The 19,419-nt window shown below is 45.1% G+C and overlaps 1 protein-coding gene across 9 annotated transcripts in view; it reads left to right on the top strand.

The window, feature by feature from the left end:
* Positions 1–19,419, top strand: part of mtgo (miles to go) — a 56,160-nt gene continuing 36,741 nt past the window's right edge. For 2 of the 9 annotated variants that reach the window (XM_089543382.1, XM_089543374.1), the window contains exons 1-5: positions 295–1,042; positions 6,269–6,322; positions 7,992–8,194; positions 9,146–9,335; positions 11,054–11,226. In XM_089543382.1, coding sequence (XP_089399508.1) covers positions 1,012–1,042; positions 6,269–6,322; positions 7,992–8,194; positions 9,146–9,335; positions 11,054–11,226 — 651 coding nt within the window. In that variant the 5' untranslated portion in view covers positions 295–1,011. Of the gene's footprint in view, positions 242–292; positions 1,043–4,020; positions 5,161–5,271; positions 5,292–6,268; positions 6,323–7,956; positions 8,195–9,145; positions 9,336–11,053; positions 11,227–19,419 lie in introns of those variants that run through there. The other 7 variants (XM_089543377.1, XM_089543380.1, XM_089543383.1 and 4 more) reach the window with 7 other exon arrangements.

Below are 19,419 nucleotides of genomic sequence, written 5' to 3'. Positions count from 1 at the left end.
CGTCACGAGTTAGTTTCGTATCCTGGCAGCGTACACGTCAAAGTGGTACTGCGGTCGTGCCGTGATATTTCGGCCCACATTTCTCTTGGAGGCTTTGGAATTCGCTCCCGAGCCGATTGTTCCGGCGTATAATCGTTTCCGACTTTTGTCTGTCGTGTTTTCACCGCTGCCAGATGTCGACAAAGTTCCAGACGGAGTGTCAATATGCCTCTCGGCGATGAATGTTGCCTACAAGTATGAGGTAACGTTTTCTTTCTGTTTTATACGCTCTTTCCGATTAGATATCGGCAGCAAGTTGTCGCTGCCAAATTGGTATTCACAGCTCGACCCGATCATTGTGTGTGACAGCATGCTGTGTCGAACCTAATCGCTGCGGACGGCGTCAGCTGTTTTCAGGCCACGACGAGACCCCTTGACACTTGCGGCTCATGGGCAGCGACTGTGCGGCGTTTCGCTGACGTGTTTGACATTTCTGGCCGCGAACCGCTTGACATTCGAATTCGTTCGCTGTCCGCGTGCCCCGTGGCTCCTGGGGACCGTCCCCCACGGTCCCCACCGTTGGGGGTCCAGCCGAGGGCGTGCGATCGGCCGTCACTCCCACTTTTTCACTTTTCTGTGATCGCATCTTGCGGGCCACGGGGTGCCACCGTCAGCGCATAAGCGTGGCATGTCTGCGCGCAACCTCGTATCGCCCGTTCACGTTCGCTGTTCTTGGAACGCTGCCTGAACGTGACGCCGAACGCTGCGGAAAACAAGCGCCGCTGTGCAATAATCCTCGGCGCGCGACGGTATGGTCACTTGGACGCGACGATTCGCGGCCGCCCATTGCTCATTCCTTGGCCGTGCGTCTCGCTGTCGCGGTTTTCTTGCAGCGAAACGGGCTTCCTTTTGGTCTCGTGTTCCCGTGGCCGCCGATAAATTGTTCGGCTCCTGTTGCTCGCGCCGCGCGAGCGTCCCTCACAGGGCGCGATTTTTGGCATTTCTGCTCGACGCTCGTATCACTCGTCAGGAATGTGGCGCTGCAGGTCCCAGATTTTAAAAAGTGAGAACAGCCAACTTTCGTCGTCTCTCTTTTCTTTTTTTTTTTCCTTCACTGAGCGGATGTCCGTGTCATCTTGCTGTAGTACCTGTAGTGTTCCTGTAGAGCTTTTGAAGTAGCGACCGAAGTTCGAAGCGCTACCAGAAGCGCTACCAGAAGTGCGAAGTAAGACACTTGCTTACCTTTCGTGATAATGCGCTGCCGCCGTAGCTAGTCATAGCACCGCTTATTGCCAAGTTAGTTTTTCTAGGCATGCTTGTCATGGTTTAAGCGATCTAGAACTTCTTCACAGGTTTTTTTTTCTTAGTATGCAAGAAATTATAGCACCAAGCTACACATTCATTGATTGACAAGGCATGTAAATGATATTCCAGAAATGAAGAAACATCAAGCATCAGTTTAGCAGGCACATCTGACAGCTGTGCTCAGTTGAGCCAAATGTTATTGCAATGTGGTCAGCAGAGGGTTGCCCGACTCGCTGTAAATTGGTTAATATTGTGAAAATCTTGCCTCCTTGGAACATAGTAGCTACTGTGTTTTGTCTGCCAATCATCTAGTAAGGTAGCTGGTTGTTCCCCCAGCATCTAACCGAAGGAGATTTCAGTGCATCAGCTTTAAGATCGCAGAAAGTAAGTGTTAGTCATTCTTTTAACTGACCTGCATTGTCACGTGCATTTTTTTCTGTGGAATAACATTTGCAGACTTCAAAAACCCATGCATTTACCTGAGAATCGTAACAAAACGCACGGGTTTCTTGGTCTACAAAAATGCCTTCCCAGTGCAAGTAAATTATTTGCGCAGCATTTTTTGTGGGAAGGGCTCAGCAACTTGTTTCAAGTGAAATTTGAAGGAGAAATTCTTTTCCCAAGTTTTTTATGTAACATATGGATACTTTTTAGATATATGAAAACAACGAAAGGTGTTTTGAAACCATCAGTGGCATGCTCCTTATGCATGAAGGTTCAAGGTTCAAGATTTGTTTATTGCATGTTTATGGTACAAGAAGAATAAAAAACACTGGAATACAGAAGGAGGTCCCAAAGTCGGAGACTGTGGACGGGACCTCCTGTAGGAACTATTGTAAGAATAAATATTGGACAGCAGATGCAAAAATTATAAAGATGTTGGCATCAGTAAACAGCAAAAAGTGAGATACAGGAAATAATGCAAAAACTTATTTGAATGAAAAATGATTACACACCTAAAAGCGTACAGAACAACACAAAACAAAAATCATAGAGTGATATAAATTACAAAACTAGTACCATTTACCATGAGAAATACTATTAGAGGGATTGTAAAAACTGACGAAGAGCGGATTTAAAGGCACAGATATTTGATGATTGCTTAATGGTAACAGGTAATGAGTTCCATAAAGTGGTAGCGGAGAAACAAACTGTTTGTTTACCATAATTAGTGTTAGGTTTAGGGAGTAAGAAGTTATTGTGATCAGCAAAGCGTGTGTCGTTGCGACGCGGAATTTGTTCACCGGTAGTTAGTGAAAAAGGAAGTAGCTCTTTAACAGATTTGTACATAATGGTGCATAATTTGTATTCGATTATTTTGCGCACAGACAAAATATTGTGGGATAGGAGCAGACGAGGCGCATTTACAGAGTAGTGACTGTAAGTTAAAATGCGAATGGCTTGGTTTTGAATAGTTTGCAGAGATGATAAATGCGAATGATATGTGTTTCCCCAAGATAAAATGCAATACTGAATATTGCCCCAAGGCAGAAATTGAGGAAGTGTAGGGGATAGTGACTTTTCTGCTAGCACTGTTGAAGAGTTTTGGTTAGTTTGAGGCTGTTCTGTACGCAAACTGGACTATAAGCCCTATGTTAACATTGTATAGACTATGGCTGAAAGAATACTTGTTACCTTGTACTAGTCCTATCAGGATGAACCTGGTAGATTTGCAGTTTGGTTCATGGGTTGTTTTTTGTTTAAAACAGAGTACAGTTGAGAGAGTTGAGATAACTGGCATCAACGTTGGTTCGTAGGTCCCACACACGACACACCCTTGTCTTAGCTCTTGTGTTCCTTGAGCTTCCGTTCTTCATTATGAACATTGCCTTAAAATAGGACCAAATTTTATCTTTGCTTTTGTGTGCAAATATTTTTATTGCGGCAGTTTCAGTGATGCTTCCTTGTTTTAATGTCTGCATATGACAATTTCAAAAACATTGGATATGTTTTAGGTGCAATCCGAATGGAATTTCATTTTCTCTGGCAACAAAATACCCTAAATATGTTTATGCGTTGCTGTGCATCTGAGTGGTGATGCTATCTAAAATTTTTTTCATGCCTTTCATGCACAAAACACCTAGTTAAAGGGTTGTAGTTGACTTGTTTTCATTTGGCTGCGCCATATCTTCTCTTGTGATGTGTACATATATTTAATTTTGTGGCACGTAGTGTACTTCATATTCTTTTTGGGAACGTTTGATTAGAATGAAAAACTTACCTGCTATAGGGAATCGGCAGGAAGTTTATCATGCTGCTACTTTTCACATGGGAGGCATTTGAACAAAATTTCATCTTTTTGATTCGAAGGGTTGTCTAAGTAATCATTTGATCAATCTGTTAAGTCGGGGTTTGACAGTGTATTGCTCATGGTGCTTTCCATTTGATTGATTGCTCATTGGCGCACTTTATTTTAAATGCATCATGCTCTTTGTTAAAAAAGACACTTGCCATTTTCTAACATCGAAGCTGCTTTTGATGTTGCTTCCTCTTCAGGGCTATTTTGAAATTACACCGGCAAGTAAATAAAAATTTGACCCCTAAATGACTCTGCACATCTACGAATTTTGATGGAGGCAAAGTTCTAGATAACCATGTGCTGTGCAATGTCAGTACAGATTAAAGAACCCAGGTGGTCAAAATTTCCAGAGCCTTTCACTACGACGTTTCTCAAAGCCTGAGTCTCTTTGAGACGCTAAACCCCCATAAACCATAAACCGAATTATCATTTCCAGTTGCCACTTAAGCCATTTAACGTGTGTATGAGTGTTTTTCTAGTAATGTTTTGGTTGTCATCGCTGCGTCAAGCAAAGAATCGTCCCTGGCCATGGTTCCAGTTTGCTGTTTTTGCTGTTTTAAATGGTTCCAGTGCGTATTTTGAAAAACGGTTTTGTTGTGGTGGAGAGAGGGGACTCTAAGGAATGTGTTGAGACTATCAACTCAAAATGCTTGAAAAACTTCTGGAGTTGGCTACCGTAGTATCCTAGTGTAGTCACTTTGCATTGCATATTTGCCTTAAAACTACATGGCTCATTTGCCTTTAGGTGTGCCATATTTGTGTAGTGAAATAAATTCTTGCATATTTAGTTTTCTGAGTGGTTATTAGTGCCTCATCTAATGGGAAAACCCCAACTCTGCTCTTGACAGATTAGTTAACAACCCAGTAGTGATGGATATTCTGTGTTATGTTTGCATATCCTGCACCTGATTTGCTACACAAGGCTCGGAGGGGTTCTGCTGTGGCGAGCATGGTTTTGTACCAGATAGTCTAGGATTTGCCTCACTTGTACTGTGAAGCACATACTGCGTGCTTTCTAATTAATCTCTTAGTCCTTGTCATTCTAGGCAAGGTTGCGGCATGATAAGGACCAGTGTTCCTTAGGTGTAAGCAGTTGCTCCATTGTTCTAAAGCTCATGGAACTTGTGCTGGGGGGAGGGGGCTACTCGTTGTGTTGAGCAGCTTGCCACATTGTCTGGCAAAATAAAGCACGTGGTGTCCAGCACCCGTCGGTGCTTGTATTGCTTGGATTTTCTTGGGTGAATCGGTTACCAGGACAGAGACCACTGCAGTAAAATGTGGCGATCAGTTGCTCTTTTCGGGCCTAGTTCAGTGCAGTCAGTGTTATCACCGTTCCCAGTTTCATTTTATCTGAAAGACATTCCCTTCTTGAAAGAAATGTACTGCCTGGCTCCTAGGGCTGACATTGAGCCTGTTGCAAGATCTAAGCAGTTTGTCTTATCGCTTCCTGAAGAGAAAGCGGCAGCATCAGTTTGCAAGGCCACGTGAGCCCTCATGGCGCAGCCTGCTTGCAATATGTCTGTATGTGGGCGGCTGTGCCTGTCGTACTCGTTTTTTTCTTTTCCGTTGGCATGCAGGTTGGTAACTGGCAAGTTTCTGGCTTTCAGGGATGTGTAGCAAAATTAAGTGCTTTCAGTGCATGCTGTAGCTCCTGCTGTATGTGGACTGCTGTTACGCACGGCTGTTGGGTCTTGTTTCCTGTAGTCCGGTAAGGGGTATACGGCGGAAAATTGCTTGCGTGTGTTTGGTGCCTTTTATGTCACGTACAGCGTCTCCGGTTTCACTTGTACATCCGGTAACACTAGTTGTGCACAGTTGATGTTACACCCTGAGCATGCAAACTGCACTTTGTCAGCCTTGTTTGGGTGAGCAGCTTCCGTGCAGTACTTTGTAAAAGTGTGTTTTCTCTAAAAACCATTCTGTTATTACCTAAATCTGGTGGTATCCAGCTCAGCCTGTGTTACTGCGTCACTCAAGTGTTGTGTGATGGGCAACAAATGGGGGTGAAGTAGCAGCAAGCAAGCACTAAGGGTTGGGATATTTTGACTTCAGGGCTGACCTCGAGCTCTAACAGTATGGTAGCATGATAAAGCTAGCTTGTGACAGTTACTTGTTTTCTGGACTGCAGTCCTAATTGTCTTGCTTAAGGAGCACAAGTGCTTCTGATGGTAGTGAGTTTTTCCATCTACTTTGCTCCATGGATGGCTTCCCTGTAGTATTGTAACTGTTTTGGTCCTGTGGATGGTCTAAGATGTCCTCTGGATGTTTTGAAGCTTCAGTTCTGTTAGGTTTAGCAGGTTGTATGTGGTGTTTGAACCCTATGCACTAGGCAGTTCGCATATCTTTTATCCAAGCAAAGGCTACTTCTTTAGGTGTTTTAGTTTTGTGCTGGGGCAAAAAAAAAGGCCGCTTTAGGCAGCATGCATTTTAATATTTAGGGGTGCAGGCTTTCAGTGCATCGTTATTGCTAACTAACTTGAGATAAGTGTTCTCAGCAGGCAGTATGTAGCCTGTAAATTGGAATAGGTAGCCATGTACCTCTGAATAAGGCTTGTGGCTCAGAAAGAAAAGTTTGACTTGGATTTTTATACGCTTCTCAGTGATGCCTTCTGTGACAGGATAAAGAGGTCTCTGAACTTGCTTTTTATATGTCCACATGTATTGAACTGCATAAATCTTTTTCAGGTTGGCAGGCCTGTGACACAGAGAGTGACTCGATGCCTGCCATAGCAAGCACTGGTGAGTGAAGTCAGTCTGAAGTGAATGTGCCTTCTGGCCGTAACACCAGCTGCAACATTTTCTGGTTCTGGTTCTGTCGTGCTGCTTGATAAAAAGTTAGCTTTGTACTGGTCTCCTGGCTGTCTCTTCTGCAGTCTTCAGCAGTATTTATTTGTTGAGTTTTTCTTAATGGAATTTTTTTTTGGTGGTTGCGATTGTTCTGGAATCGATCAGTAATTTCTTGTGGTGAAAGTGGTAACTACATGGTGCACAAGAATTGGCCACATAGTGGCTAATATCTGAATCAACTAGATCAACTAGATCTGAGGGTTTTTTTTTTTTTTTTGTGCACTACCGAGGTGGTGTTCATCTTAGTGTGTGAAGTTGTTAAACCATCACAACCACGGCGGTTGAATTTCCATAGAGGCTTAATTCTAGAGGCTCGTGTACTGTGCGATGTCAGTGCACGTTAGAAAACCCCAGGTGGTCAAAATTTCCAGAGCCCTTCACTACGGCATCCCTCATAGCCTGAGTCGTTTTGGGACATTACACACCCATAAACCGTCACAGCTTTGCACTTTGAAATTGCAGTTGGGAAGTCTTGTTTGAATGTGAGTTGCAGGTTTTCTTTCAAAGTTCAAAGCGTGAGAGCGGTTCTTGGCTCTTGCGTCACACTCTTGTGCTCAGCAGTGCATTCAAACTTCTGTAGCTTCTGTAAGAAAATAGAACTCATAAGCGCTGGGAGATCATAGAAGTGCAGATAGTTCTCACAAGTTCTCACTTGGAGTTTTTTTTAACATAACAGAGTGTAGATATCTCTCATAAGTACAATCATCACTTTGGTACTAAACATCAGAACTAACATGCTGCTCTATTCTTAGCTGCTTGGCAGATTTCAGTTCCATATTTGCTCTGGTTGAGTGCTCTGAATTAACATTATTGTGTTAATTAGCAGTGCTTAATTTCAAGGGCATGTATGTTGAGATGAATCTGAAAGATGTCAGATTTCTTCATTGCATCTAGCGTTAGAGCTGGAACCAGTAGGTTGTCTAGGTTGTATTTTTTTTTTTTTTTTCATATACACTTGCTATTCATGTAAACAAATAGTCATGTGCAATATCTCATTTCAGGACATTTTATACATAACACTATTGAATGCAAAAAAAAAAAAAAGACGATGCTTGAAAGTTTCACCTATTTCCTGTATTAAATGACCATGGTCTAGCTGTGCAGTAAAAATCTGATTGAAATCTCGAATAGTCAGTCATTAGTTGAAATTTGTCGGCGGTTTGATTGCATCTCTGAACCTTTACCACAAAAAACCAGAGCCAGTGTTCAGTCTTCTTTTGGGAGAAGGATTAGAACTACAGAGCTTGTAGTTTGCAGTGCTGCTTGAGTTTTACCTAATGTAACATAATTTAGATTGGAATTTATAATGCCTCTGTGTTGATGCTGATGCCAGTTATCAAGTGATCCATTGTAGATTAAGTTTTCATTAAATTGGTGCCACATAACCTCGAGGCTTTTGGTAGCACGTGCTTGGTATTTCAATGCTTTTCAAGTGGCAGACGCTCCAAGATGGAGGCAGTCGGATGATGCACTCATTTCCTGTCACACTGCTTTGACTCTCTGCATTGTTGTGGTTGCTCTCCAAGCCAGAAGCAGTCCTTTTGTCTGTGCTTGGCTGCAGGGTCCCGTGGAGGAGGCACAGCTGAGCCCCTGATGGCTGCCCCACCAGGCAACCCAGAGGCACTCCTGAATGGACAGCAGCAACAGCAGCAGGCACCGTTTCGTCCCCCCAGGCAGCCAGCCACGCTGCAGCCACAGCCGCAGTCACTCACTCCCGAGGCCCTGGGCGACCGAGGCGAACCCCGCCCACAGGGCCATTGGGAGGTGCGCAGTTGGGTTATCTTCCGCTTGTTTGCAAACTTATTGCAATTGTTGCTTTCTCCGGCAGAATCTTGTTCAGTCAGCATGTAGCAGTGATGGCTGCCATTTAAAAATGAGGCTTAGGAACCAACATTGTGAGGCATTCAAAGCATATCTACTTGCCTTTCGTCGCCGCATTTAGAATCGGGGCCTTGATTACCCTGTTACCTTGTTCTACTTGCAATTGTGGTTTGCATGCATGCACATTTGGGGTGGTCTAAACGGTTAAAACCCTAGCCTTCTATGCATCTTACAGGTCATTCTGTCGTTGAGGTTTCAGCAGGGCTGTAACTGGAAACCAAACTTTACTAGTGAATAGCATGCTTGGACTTGCAACAAGCAGAGTAACTAGTAACTGCAACGATGCTGCCACTGTGGCAATTCCTCTTAATCACTGCATGGTGACTTGTTTATAACAAAACAGTGTGTTGTACACATAATTGTTGACTAAAGTGAAGCAGATTAAAGAAGTTTATCAGTCTAAATGGAAGAAATAAGTAGGGAAAGGAAGCAGGCTACCGCATGTGCAGATGTGGACAGAAGTGTGCAGAGTATGCTGCGGCTATCTAAACCCACTTGCGCTTTTCCTATTGGAAGTGGAGCTATGTTGCATGTCCATTGCTGGTACATAGCTGGTCATAAATACTGCTTTTACGAATGCGCATGGAAGGTTGCACCAAGGAAGGTGTGAATGCACTTTAAAACAAAGGAGTGCACTCTGTTCGTTTATGTACAGCATTATCCCAAAATTTTTGAGAATGGCCAGCCATGACCTTTGTGCACATCCTTCTTCACGTTTCATGTCATTGAGGTATTTGTGGTAAGAAAATTTGCATGTGTGGCCGTGTTATCAGTGTGACTGTAAAGGCAGCTGATATTGTGTATTTGACGTGTTCGGCTTTCTGTGTTTTGCAGGTGGTGAATGGTGAGAAGAGTGGCATGCGCTGCAAGGGCCAGGTGCAGAAAGGCTACGGGGCTGCTGCCATGGGTGCCGTTAGTGCTGCCGCCCCACCATATGTCGCACCCCCGCATGTGGTACTCTTGCACATCAACCCGGGAGAAACCATCTTTTTCCAGATGGGGGATCAGATGCAGTTTGTTCAAGGTGAGTGCTAGGGGTTGGACTTCTCGGTTTCTATTTCTTTTTTTCGAAATTCAGCTGACTTTTTCAACTATATATTTTTTTTTCATTGTGTGTTATCACATGGCATTCCTGAGTGATAAAAAAGCGACTTGGAATTTATCTTGTCCTTGTTCTCAGCACGAGCAGTCAATTTGCTGGTAATTACTGCATAAAATAGTCATACTTAGCTGAGCTTGTAGAAGCAAGTGCTGTTTCCATTATGAAAAAAAGAGCTGGGCCCTCAGAGGGGAAGTTTACTTCTAAACCTGGATTGTCATATTGCCACACTGCTGACACTCTGCCGGCGCCACCTGGTGGCCGAACCTTGTCTCCCAGCGCGTGGCCGAGCGTCGTCTTTTTCTTGAATGAGCTTGGCGGTTTGGCGAGCCTTGTCCTAGAAAACGGCTGTGCTTCCTGCTTCCTGCTGCGTTTGTCGGTGACATTTGGTGGAGGTGCAGGGTACCAAATGTCACCGACAAACGCAGCAGGAAGCGGGAAGCGCAGCCATTTTCTAGGACATGGCTCGCCGAACCGCCGAGCTCATGCAAGACAAAGAAGACGCTCGGCCATGCGTTGGGAGACAAGGTTCGGCCACCAGGTGGCGCCAGCAGAGTGTCAGCAGTGTGGCAATATCATCTTTGGGTTGTGGCACTGGAATATCTGAGCTTGTGCATGGGATAATGTGGTATGCGTACTAAAAGCAGTGACTGAACTGCAAATGAACTGTGGTGGTAGCCAGAATATGAAACTTTCTCGTGACTCTTATGCATGATTTCTTTTCAAGAACCCTTATATGTAGTAGAAAAGCCTGCTTAACGAAGCAGCGACCCTAAATAGCTGATGACCATTGACAAGCAGTGTCTTGCAAGCAGATGGCTAGGAGATGCAGCTTCCCAGTGTGGAGAGGCATGTAAGCTAGCGGAGCAGTGCCTCAAAATGTATAATTGCTCTATTAATCCAATGGTACCACTGTCTCACCATGCCCCTGGCTTCTGTGCTTAGTTTTCTCCTTTGAGTGCAACTCCTGCTCAATAACCGGCTAGATATGACAACCATGTGAACGATACTGACCTTTTTTTTTTTATTAACGAATTTCGAAAATTGAATTCGGCGGTCAGTTATCGGTTTTCTTTTCAATTTAAACCAAACAGTCCAACCCCTACGTAAATCAAAGCAGTGCCGATGGGTCCAGTGCTCAGGAGGGTGAAATTCATTTGGTAGTTGGCAGTTCATTTGGCATGCACATTCAGATAGTAAATAGCAGCGTGCTAGTATTCCTGAAACAAAAGATAACTGTTGTGTCCCACAAGCACTCTCCTTTGTGGTCAAGACATGAAGGCTAATGAAAGGACTTGAAACTGGATTGAAAACAGCACAGCACAGAGTAGCATAGACGGGGGAACAAACTGGAGCTAATGGTCTTCTAGTGAGAACAGTTTAGCAAAACATGTAATGTGGCCAATAGACAGCCTGTGATCTGTTGGGGGAAGAGTGCACTCCAAGGGAAAAAAAAATGTAGCTCTTGGCTATGTTTTCTTTCATAGCTTATGGGAACTGCAGATGCCCAGAACTATAGTCGTTACTGCGGTCGTGAGCATAGGACGGTACAGTAGAAAGCTGTTGCTCTCCTTGGGAGGTGCAAACATCTTGCACCTGCTCTTCCTGTGAGCCTGCTTCTAAGTGTCCTCCTCTGTGTGCAGGGCCTGCCACTGTGCAGCTGGTGTCCAACAGCAGCACGCCCCCCATGGCAGTGCCCGTCCAGGTGCCTCCAGGTCACGTGATGCAGCAGATAGTGGACGAGAATGGCACCCTCCGCCACATCATCCTCTCGCCACAGCCCCCACATGTGGCCATGCCTCAGCCAGCTGCCTACGTGAGTACCTCTATGCTGGGTCTGAACAATCCTCTGCTAGCACTGTACTGCTGCGGATCACAGCACGGTGCACATAGTTGGGTTTCAACCCGCCAAGTGCCTTTCTTTTCTGGTGGCGTGCCAACAAGAATGCTAACAAGAGGGAAGGAAGAGCAAGAAAATCAACATCTCAGCACTGTTCTTAATTGGCATAGCATAGCAGAACAGAGCAGATTGGCTGGGCCCTTACAGCATGTTTTATTTTGCCCATTAGTGAGCTGCACGGAGAGCTGTGCTGTGGTAATGCAGTCCAAAGGATATAATGTTAGCAGTGCGAGAAACGGCCTAGTTAATATTAGAGTGGTAATGTTGCCTTGACATAAGGCGTTATATTGAGAGCTGTGAAACGTTAACTGAGCTGAGTCTCCTGCTTGATGGCCACCATGGTGGCGCAGGGGTTATGGTGCTCGGCTGCTGACCCGAAAGACGTGGGTTGGATCCCGGCCGTGGTGGTCGAATTTCGATGTAGGTGAAATTCTAGAGGCCCATGTACTGTGCGATGTCAGTGCACGTTAAAAGAACCCCAGGTGGTCGAATTTCCGGAGCCCTTCATTATGATGTCCCTCTTTGCCTTAGTCGCTTTGGAACATTAAACCCCCGTAAACCATAAAACATCTCCTTCTTGATGAATTATACCATACCTTGAACTGTACTCTAAGCCTCTGGTTTTCATCTGCTATAAGTGGCTTGGTCACAGCAGTGCTGCTTGGCCTCGATTTCACCGTAAGTGGCACTGCATATGTGGGAATAGCAAGATGGACATTCTCAAGTCATTATGGGCGTTAAATGGATTTTGGCCATTAAGGAAGTTTTATTTGGTTCTAGATATAGTCTTGTACCTGCCTACAGTGGGGATTTTTTATTTGTAAATCTTGAAAATGTTGATCTCAGACGTCTAAAAGGGCTCTTGAAGTGCAGATGTAGAAAGCGTTTCTGAAAGGCATCCGAAAGGAACAGGGCCTGTGAGTTTGTAGCTTTTCTTAAAAATTGTCAAGAAACACCAACCAAGTCAAAAGGACCACAAATGCAGGTAATGGCACAGTGCACAGTGATTACGGCTGTACAGACGACGATAGTATTGAGCCCGCCATGGAAACCAGTTAACACTGTTTAAACAGCTTGCATATAAAGAGCAAAGGGGTGTTGCTGCTTTCACCTGAGGGCTACAAGTAGGGATCATGGGGCCCTCTTCATTCACAGCTGACTAGCCTAAGGTGGCTGCACGCCTGACAAGGGCGTCCGCAGAATTTTTTGCAGGGGGGGGCCCCGTTGGTGCCCCGGGGGGGGGGGGGGGTATGTTCGTAGCAAAAAGGCGCTATTTGCGGAGTAAATTTATTTATTTATATATAAATAAAAATTAAACAAAATGCACACATGAAAGAAAAATTACAAACAGCAAATTAAAGCGCGGCTAGGAGAGGTACATTGGAGTTTATCAACGAAGAAACAACTAAAATTAATAAAAAATGCAAAAAGATGCTATATCACTTCGTGGAGAAGAGTGCTCAGTCTTCCTGCATACGGGTTCTCGACTCACCCGGATTGATGACCAGCACACAGCACAATATGTTCGCAAACACGCAACTACAGTCACTCAGTCAGTCTTCCTTGAACAGCAACTGTAGGCGCCTCGGATTTTTCTGGGCGAATTGCGTAATTACACGTGTGATAAATTCACTTCTGTGCTTCATTACACGCTCTCGGTGCACACTCATCATACACATTGATTGGAAAAACTGTTGAACGCGTACGTTGAAAACAAAAGATGACTATATATACAACGAAAACTTATTTACAAGATAAATGCACGCTCGCAGCTTCATACACCTCGCTCCATCTTGCTTGCGCATCCGCACAGTCGAGCAACCCCACACACACTGCTCGCCGCTCGTCGTTTTCTCGTCCGCTGTCTTGGTTGTTCTCAGCTTCGCTGACAACCGGCCACTAAAAACACCCAAGCACAAACACAGAGGCGCGCACACGTGCGAGGGCTTACTTGCCGCAGTATCCCCGAATGCGCACTTTGGGGGTGAAAGGAACGCCGCGCAACTTCCGAGGGGAAGGGACACTCGCCACTCCGGTCGGAAAATTTGTTTTTGTGTTTTTATGGGGTTCAGAGCCCCAAAACGACTCAGGCTATGAGGGATGGAGTAGTACAGAGTTCCGGGTAATGTCGACCTCCTGGGTCTCTTTACCATGCACTGACACGCACAGTACATGGGCGCTGTTGTGATTTGAGGCCCAGCCAGAGGTGACAGGCGAGCCAGGCAGGCGCCATCGGGCTGCGTTGACCAAAGGCGCTGGTTTTCACAGAAGACGCAAAGAACGCTGGTGTGGGGGCGCCTCGGGAGACTGCGTCGCCGTGAACAAAAGCAGCTAATCCCCTTTGCCGGAGATTCTGAAAGCGGCGCTTCTACCGAACTGCGCTACACGTGGATCGGAGGAGACAGCGAGCGGCGGCGGCGCCAACTCATCGCCCGCTTGCCCCTGAGCAGCCCGACAAAGCGGGGGTGGACACGGCTGATTTGTCCTTCCCTCCTTAAGAATTCATCGGTGACCGGCGTAACGACATAGGCGAAAACAAGATGCCCCGTGCACTGTCTGCCTCCGTGTCGCTATCTCTCTAGAGATCAAAGAAACAGACACCCATCTCAAGGCGGCTCGAAACACATGCTCGCCGGTGCCGCTGTATGTCTGGAACAGGTCGCCCTTCAGTAGAGCTAACGATGGCGTGGTTTGAAAACGGCGGAACGACGCACGCCCGGACGCGGCATTTCGCAGATGTGACCATGCGGGGCTGCTTTTACCCTTTTGACTGAGCGCACCACCGCCCCTGGTGTGCGGCCATCACTCACGGTTCGAGTGAGTGATTTTCCAGGGGGGTGCAACCGCCCCCCCTTGCCCCCCCCCTCCGGACGCCCATGACGCCTGAACATCAACAAAACCTCATAAAAGATCTAATCTATAGGAAGGCAACAACGACATCCATGCTTCTGTTGGGTGCATGGGAGGCATTGTTGTAATTTTTTCGTGGCCGGTGTTAACATTGAGGAACTAGTGATATGTGGTCACTCCATCTTGTTTTTAATACTTTCTTTCACAACTTCATATCTGCTCAGTAGTGTGCATTCAATTGCTATGGTAGTGTCAGTTTGTTCACATGCAAAAGCTGCTAATTAGTATCCCAGATTTACTTGTATTGTACATTTGTTGCATAAATTAGTAAAGGTTCTCTAATGGCTGCCTGACACAAAAATTCAGCCATTTTGAATAGCTCACTTGCCGCTCCAGGCATCAGTTTTGGTTACAAAATTCTGTTTCTTGATCAAAGGGAACAGTTAAAGCATGTTGCTCGTCTCCTGCTACATAGATTTGTTTATGAACTGCCTAGAGTCATTCAGATTTGCTTGCTAGCTTGGTGTCAGTGTGCCATAGGTATTTCAAACTAATGCTTAAAGCAGCGGCTGACAGGAAGATTTCATCATAAAGTTAATCTTTGTAAATCCAGTGAAGCACATATGAGGTTGTTCATGTCTTCTTTTTTTTCTTTTTGGCTTGTATTTTCACTCAGAGTACAAAGCATCTCTTTGCCATGTTTGCAGACAAGTGTTGTCGGACTGTAATTTATCGCCTTTTAGAGGGTGGTTTGTTAACTTTTGGGAAAGGATTGCAGTCCAGTCTGTTCATAATGGAGGATGCGGGTCTTGAGATCGCACAAAATCTTGAAATTTTTGGAATGTCTTTTGTACTAAATGTAATTCATACTATATCTCCACAAAACATGCACTGCGAGCTTCGGAAGGACGTTCCACTTCATGCAATTGCAATTCCAAAATTGCTTGTTGACAACTTACTGCCGTTTGAAAGCTTGTGTCACACCCTTTCATTTGTCACCTTTCAATATGACATCACAGTAGTGCAGCCAGTGCTGCAGCTGTTTCCCAGTAACTCGATTTCTTGTGACTCGATGATGCACACAGACTTCAAGTCTCTGCCTCGTTTAGCGGTTTTACAAATAGTCTCAGCCTAATTGGTTTTTTCTCTGGTTCACTGTAGGGGATTGAAATGAGCTTGGTATCAATTTATTCAGGATGAATAGAGTTGTGTGGTTATTCTATTCTTTTGCATCGTGCATTAAATTAGTTGCTTTCCTGAATTGCCTGCCAACCCATTTTGTACATTCTACTTTTTTTTTTAGCAATGTATTTTCATCCTAGGTGGTTTAGTTAAATATTTCAAGTGATTTATAGATATTTTTTAGCTACCTGCCTGTAACAAAATGCCCACTCAAAATAACACATTTTAATTCAAATTAAAAAAAGTTATGCTTACTACATAATATGTTTCACCTTTTTTCTGGCATCTACAAACTCTGGTATTACTGCGCTACAAAAGCCGTATTTATACCTCGGAAAGCCTATTTTTAAAAGTTAGTGGCAAGGTTAACTGAAAGACCAGGAAATAAGGCATAATATATTGTGACGTGTGATCAGCTGCATAAGTGCATTACTAGCAGTTCAGTACTAAATATTGACTTTTTGACATTCCCGAAACAGGATTCAAATGAGCATAGCATGTGCTGCTTCTAGGCAGACATGCAGCAAGAAAGACTACTGTCAATAGTTGCATAGTAGAGGTTCAGGCATAAAATTTTGTGACATGTTTGCAGGTTTTCACTTTCAGGAACTATGCTAAATAGCTGACGTATAGTTTGTGGTCATGGTTTGGGCATGAAGGACTGCAAACAAGATTTTTCAGAAGTTATTCATGCAGTTGGTTTTTAAGTACTAGTCATGTACTGTCTTTGTCAAAAGTAACCAGGCTGCATGGTTTGCTTCTAGCTTGTATAGTGGAGCCCTTGTGGCTTTCCCAAAGATCAAAAGGTGTTGGAAGATAAGAAGACCCCCAGTCCTTACCTGTAACGACCAATTCAGCTTCAGGGAAGCTGTAGGGAAGCTGTACGAGCTTCTTAGAAGCAAACCATGCAGGCCTGGTAACTTTTGACAAAGGCTGTACATATGTAATAATATCATAATTTGGGGTTTCGGTGGTTTCATGGTTTAATGTAAAAGCATATCACATGCGAAACCTAGTTCAGTGGTCAGTAGTAACAACACCCTTTCGTCACTCGTTTGGTGCAGTTTGGCACACTTTATTGATATGCTTTTGGTTTGTACATGCCAGGTGTCCCGGCTAAACGTAAACATATTTTTGAAAAGACTAAGTGTTCTAGGGGACAAACCTACTGAGTGCTGTCGAGTCTTGTAGACAAGTCTGCAGTATTTTTTTCATTTTGTAAATTGAGTTAATTAGTAAACATTTTTTAAATATTGGCTTTGGGAAAAGTGTCAGTTCGGAATTTGAATATCATTTTGAAAACAGTAGACTGAAATGTATTACAATAAGGTAGTATTTGTAGATTTTTTTTGGCTGGCATCAAAAGAGAGCCTGCCAACAGGTTAGCAGTTACTAGAAAATATCTTGCGGCCACTGCAAATGCAATGCCGCATCATGGACAACACCCAGGTGGTGATGCGCTTTATTCTCTTAGCGCATCTTAAGGCGCTGAATTGGTGCCTCTGTCACATTGTCATTTTTTTTTTTTCCGCGGGCGTTCTTTTTAGGCCAATAAAAATATCGCCGTAAATTAAGTGGTACCTTGCTTTAAATGTCAGCGTGCTGCTTTTCAAAAAGATTTACAACTTCCACATTGACACTTCCTTCCTTCCTTCCTTCCAATTAGTTTGAGGCTGATATTTAATTAAACTTTGGTTGACAGGTTTTACTTGGGGGGCCACTTTGAAGTTCATTAGTCTGCTTCTCAGCAATGCTGACAGCATTTGCAGAGTGGTAGCATTTGGTTGCCAGCTCACCAGAAACAGCATTGTTCAACTATTATTTCGGCTGAAGTGGAATATGCTAGTGTGAATCAGTGCAGCTTACTCTGGCAAAGGCAAGTTAGTGTCAATTTCTACCATCAAACCAAAGGTAGCGCTAACACCTATGCACATGTGCCCAGTAAGTTTCCAGTAAATTTAGTAAGTTTCCAGCTAATTTGCAGGCCGTATGCATTTCCTTTGAAAGTGCTGGCAGTCACCCACGCCAAGCGCATGTACATGGTCTGTTCTGAAAGTAGTAGGACTGGTTTTTTCCTGGGCGAACGGGCGGACGAGAGGTGATCTGCGCGTGCAGGATCGTTGAAGGGGGATATTGGGAATGCTGTGGAAAATCGGCAGTCGGCTCTCGGCCGTTGAAGAGAGCAGGTCGCTTGTACTGTGAACCCCTGTCGAAACGTCTCGTCACGCAGAATCGTCGAGCGTTTACTGCATCAGCGATATGCGATCAAATTTTGAGTAAATCTTGGTAAAACGGGCAAAGAGACTCACAACATGATTAAGGAGGCCTACGGTGACGCTTCCATGGGTAGATCAGGTGTTTTTGATAGGCACAAGCTTTTCCGAGAAGGTAAGGAAAGAGTGGAGGAAGACGACCGCTTCAGACGCCCTTCGACCAGCAAGACCAACGAAAATGTGTAGCGAGGGAAACATTTACTTAACAGTGATCTATCAGAATGATTGCTGATGACTTGAGCATTCCTCAAACCCAAGTTTTTGGGATTGTGACAGAAAACTTACCCATGAGGAAAGCGTGCGCGAAGTTGGTGCCGGGAGTGTTGTCAGAGGAGGAAAAGGCCAACCGGTAGGATCTTCTTCGTCATCTGAATGAGGACCCCGATTTTTTGTCCCGCACAAGGCGGCAACGCTGTCTCAGCCCCCCTACAGCCTCGACTTGGCCCTGCCAGACTTTTTTCTATTCTCGAGAATAAAATCTATGCTCGAGGGGAAACATCACGGATCGGTAGAGGTGGTTCAACAGGCCGTGACGAGGGAGCTAAACAGCATTCCGGTCCAGGCGTTCCTGGAGGCGTACGAAAATTGTAAAACTCATTAGCAGCAGTGAGTAGGTGCGGAAGGGTGCTACCTTGAAAAATTGTAATCGTTTGTACTATTCTCTTGAATAAATTTTGTTTAAAAAAATGAGACCTACTACTTTCAGAACAGACCATGTATATACTCAGAAAAATTCAGGGGGCACTTTGGCTCTCTAAAGTGCTGCAAGGTGAAAGCGTTTCTTGGCCACTGTTAGTTTTTATTTACTTTTTATTTGTCATATTTTGTTTATTTTTTGCTCCTTTTCTTAATTTTATTGTTTTTACTTTTATTTTCACATCTTATTTTATTTTGTTATTTTTGTTTATTTTGTTATTTTATTTTTCTTTTCTTGACTTTATTCCTTTTATTTTATTTATGAAGCCCATGCATTCACTAGACGCGCCTTTATTCATGCTGGAACCTTGAGCCTTTTAAGCAGTGACGCCGAAAGGCGGACGAATCTGCCGACGCGTCTGCTAACGACAGTATGAGGCATTAAAGGCATTCGCTTTAAAAAAAAAATCGGGCAGTTGTAAGTGAGCATATGTTCTTGCTCACGGCGCGCGGTGTTTAGTAGTCTGCACCGCCTCCCCGAGGACAGGTTTCGCGTGGTAAAAAGCTTGTTATGCGCCACGCGTGTGAACATTTGTAATATTCGGAAAGACTTCGTCCACCGAAGGCTGTCCGTGCTCGCTGGTACAAAGGGCTCCGATAAGCACGCGAGGCTTGACGTCAGCGCGGGGGCGTGCCGCTCTCGGCGTTGCGTTCGAAGCTTTCGAGATCCGCTAATTGCCGCTCTCGTACTCTCCTAACGGTTTCGCTTTTGGGAAGACGTCTTGTGGAAAGGGACGCCGTAAGAAGTCTCAACTTTTTTTTTTTTTTGTCGCGGCTTCGCGCGTTCTTCGTCGGCTGCGCGGCACGTGGATGCAGACTGCGTGCGGGACCGTTCGGGCCTGTTTTCAGGCGCGGTGTGTTCGAACGGCAGAAGCGAGGTCGATCGGTGCGCCTGCCCCGCAGCAGGCTGTGTCAACTGAGGCGCTCGCGTAGGCGGCGCGAAAGAAGGCAGGTCCCGTTTCGCGCGGCTACGGGCGCACAGCTGTCCGCAAGCTGCGCCGCGTGACCGATCGCGACGTGTCGCTGACGTGGAGAGGCCGGCCGCGGTAGGTGAGCTGACGCGCGGCGTCGACAGCGCCAGCGCCCCCGCGAATCCACGTAGCAGCGT

Source organism: Amblyomma mixtum, chromosome 5, assembly GCF_055824585.1.
Source record: "Amblyomma mixtum isolate Tamu chromosome 5, ASM5582458v1, whole genome shotgun sequence".
NCBI lineage: Eukaryota > Metazoa > Arthropoda > Arachnida > Ixodida > Ixodidae > Amblyomma > Amblyomma mixtum.
The sequence above is the reverse complement of the archived record's forward strand: the minus strand, read 5'-3'. Positions and strand labels throughout refer to the sequence as shown.